The 2,905-nt window shown below is 29.0% G+C and overlaps 1 protein-coding gene across 1 annotated transcript; it reads left to right on the plus strand.

Annotated features, from left to right (window-relative positions):
• The first annotated feature begins 1,116 nt into the window (after positions 1 to 1,116).
• On the plus strand, positions 1,117 to 2,051 carry LOC107904912 (blue copper protein 1a). Its single transcript, XM_016831434.1, has 2 exons — positions 1,117 to 1,340; positions 1,569 to 2,051. Exons 1-2 carry the CDS (start codon positions 1,175 to 1,177, stop codon positions 1,889 to 1,891), a joined length of 489 nt encoding a protein of 162 aa, XP_016686923.1. The 5' UTR covers positions 1,117 to 1,174; the 3' UTR covers positions 1,892 to 2,051.
• The last annotated feature ends 854 nt before the right edge of the window (positions 2,052 to 2,905 follow it).

Genomic DNA, 2,905 nt, shown 5'->3' on the forward strand with positions numbered 1-2,905 from the left:
TTATTTTAAAATATAATAATTTACTGTAATTTTTATATCATTTAATAATTATTTAAGAAATTACTTTTGAATGAATTTGGACAAATTGTTGTCTAAATTCATTCTAGCTTGAACAGCTTTGTCCAAGTTCATAACGGACATTATTTTTAATATTTTTTTATTATTTTCAAATAATTTATTATAATTTTTAGCAATATTTTATTTTTTATAGTTCTAATAATTATTTGAAAAATCATTGTTAGATGAACCTAGACAAATGGTAGCCCAAGTTCATATTAGATGTGTTTTTCTAAATAATTATAAAGATTTTATTTATTTTTTATGATTTTTATTTTTTTAAATATTGCAACATCATCATGATATACACGTGGCACACTACATACCATTGCTAGTTGCTCCATTACCCATGTCAGTACTTAGAAGTAGATATGAATGAAATTTTTTTACAGAATGAACACTTTACTCTTTAATTTAATACATGGACTAATTTATCTATTTTTAAGTTTCGAGGATAAAATGCAATCTGATTTTTAGTACAAAAACCTCTATAATACTTTTATCCAATTAATCTCGTATTTTGCATATTTTTATAATAGTGATCTAAACTATATTTTTATCATAATGATTTAAATTTTATTTTGTTTAACATATGATTTCTTTAAGTTTTCATGTTATTTTTATGTCCTGCCATTTTTTTATATTTTTTTATTAATTCGTTCCATATTTTACTTAATTATTTTGTTATAACAATTCAGTTTTCACATTAAATTAATGTACTTAAAAATCGAATCATTGCATTTTTGATTAATATCAGCATTACACTCTAAATTTTCGTAAAATTTCTTCAAGCATGCAGACATATTCTAGTAACATATTGTAATCATCTCCAAACTCCATAGAGGACCAAAAAAAATTTAATCCTAGAAATAAGCAAATTGTCTCATATTAATTCGGCAATACCGTCCTTAAATACAAGGCTTATTTTTCCATTAAAAAAACAATAAAAGTATAGTTTTTAACTTTAATCTTGTACTCTTTTGAGCCCAACAAGTAGCTTTTAACACTATAAATACTTGCTACAACCTATGGTTTTTCCACAAGTCTTCCATACCCAGAAAATAAAAAACATTAGAGCAACAAATTAGATTCTATTTTTTGAGCTGAATTAAATCAAATGGCTGTTCATCGTTCATTAGTTATTTTTGCAATTGTTGCTTTCATGGCTCCGACAATCTCATTGGCTATGGATTATGTCGTGGGTGATGATAATGGGTGGAAGTTAGAAGTTAATTATACAGATTGGGCTAAAGACAAGCAGTTCTATGTTGGAGACACTCTTCGTAAGCTTATCCATTTTTACCCTTCTTTTTGATAAGTAATAAAATTAATGTTGTGTTTATTATGTATGCTTTGAAAGAAAGATAGGGTTAGGTTTTCACGTATTATGTTGTAACTATACCTAACAACTTAAAACCCAAGATTGGATGGTAATCCTAAATCAACTTTCGAGACTATAAATTACTTGTGGATCAAATACTCAAGTTAAATTTTTTTATTTGGGGCTGTAGTTTTCAAGTACAACAATGCTGGTCACAACGTTTACAAAGTGACTGGAGATGACTTCAACGGCTGCAATGTTCCATCAAACAATAGTTTGGGCTTATTCACAGGAAACGACAAAATTAACTTGGCAGGCGCCGGAAAAAAATGGTACATTTGTGGTGTTACCGGCCATTGTAATCAAGGGATGAAGCTTAAGATCACGGTGCTAGACGGTACTGCCCCTGCTCCTCCTCCTAACGCTGCTTCAACATTACTTGCCAAAGCGACCAATTTCCAGATAGTGTTAGGGATGACTTTATCCATCGCGGCTGCATTGATCATGGTCTAGTGAAGCTTTTATTCATGGGGTGAAGTTTGAAGGCTTAGCATTTTAATGAATAAAACAGTTTGATGTGATATTGAATTGGATTTGTTACTTGCGATTGTTTTTTTTTTCTTCTACAAATGCTTCCCGTTACAACGTTTGAATTAATAAAAGTGATTTTCTACTGTTTTATCAGTGAAATCCTTTTCTTATTGCGATGGATTAAAAGTTACGTCTATGTATGAAATTATAATGTATGGAATTAGCATGTCAAAAAGATCCATAAACCAGCAAATCAATTAGACAAATTATAGTTACATCATCAAAATAAAAGAACCACTAAAATATACCTCATTATAACTCTGAATTTGTAATTAATTTATTTTAAAAGATGAGGAATGATAGAAAAGGTTGACACAAATTTTTATAGTAATTCGGTCTCAATTATCATTCTCTACTACCTAAACCCCACTTGTCAAGGATTTTCCTAATGGATTAACTTTGAATCGATACCTTTCAAAGATAATGTATAACTTTTTCAGCTTTAGTAGTAAAATTTCCCTTTTACCTATACCCAATTCCTAGATTGACGCTCGTATTTTACTTGGTATGGAGGATGGAAAAGAGTGAGGACGGAAAATTTGTTAATCAAATTATTAAAATTCATAATCACTTTTTAGTTTGTATTTTAACCATAAGATTGTGAAATTTTCATTTTCAATCTTTTATACCCTTCATATTAAGCAGAGTCTTAAAGGTTTTTTGGTTTTTTTTTTGGGTGGGGTCATAAGTAATCCTAAAGTTTCATTTCGTCACGTATTTTTACCCCCAGATGTTACAAGGTTGAAAAAACTATGTGACATTTGGACGAATAAAATCATGACATGTGGCAAAAATTCAATTTAACTTAATACCGCTAAAGCCTTGCCATTTCATAAATCCATTTGAGAGTTTCTTAGGGAGAGAGGAGGATGAAAAATAAAATATATTAAATTTAATTGAAAATTTTGTCACGTGGTGTGATTTTATTTACCCAAA

This window comes from Gossypium hirsutum, chromosome A11, assembly GCF_007990345.1.
Source record: "Gossypium hirsutum isolate 1008001.06 chromosome A11, Gossypium_hirsutum_v2.1, whole genome shotgun sequence".
Lineage (NCBI taxonomy): Eukaryota > Viridiplantae > Streptophyta > Magnoliopsida > Malvales > Malvaceae > Gossypium > Gossypium hirsutum.

What these genes read in the sequence shown, in the direction of transcription:
- LOC107904912 (XM_016831434.1), top strand. Translation starts at nt 1,175, where the DNA reads ATGGCTGTTCATCGTTCATTAGTTATTTTTGCAATTGTTGCTTTCATG. An exon ending in CTATGTTGGAGACACTCTTC is followed by an intron (nt 1,341 to 1,568) that starts GTAAGCTTATCC and finishes TTGGGGCTGTAG; the next exon opens with TTTTCAAGTACAACAATGCT.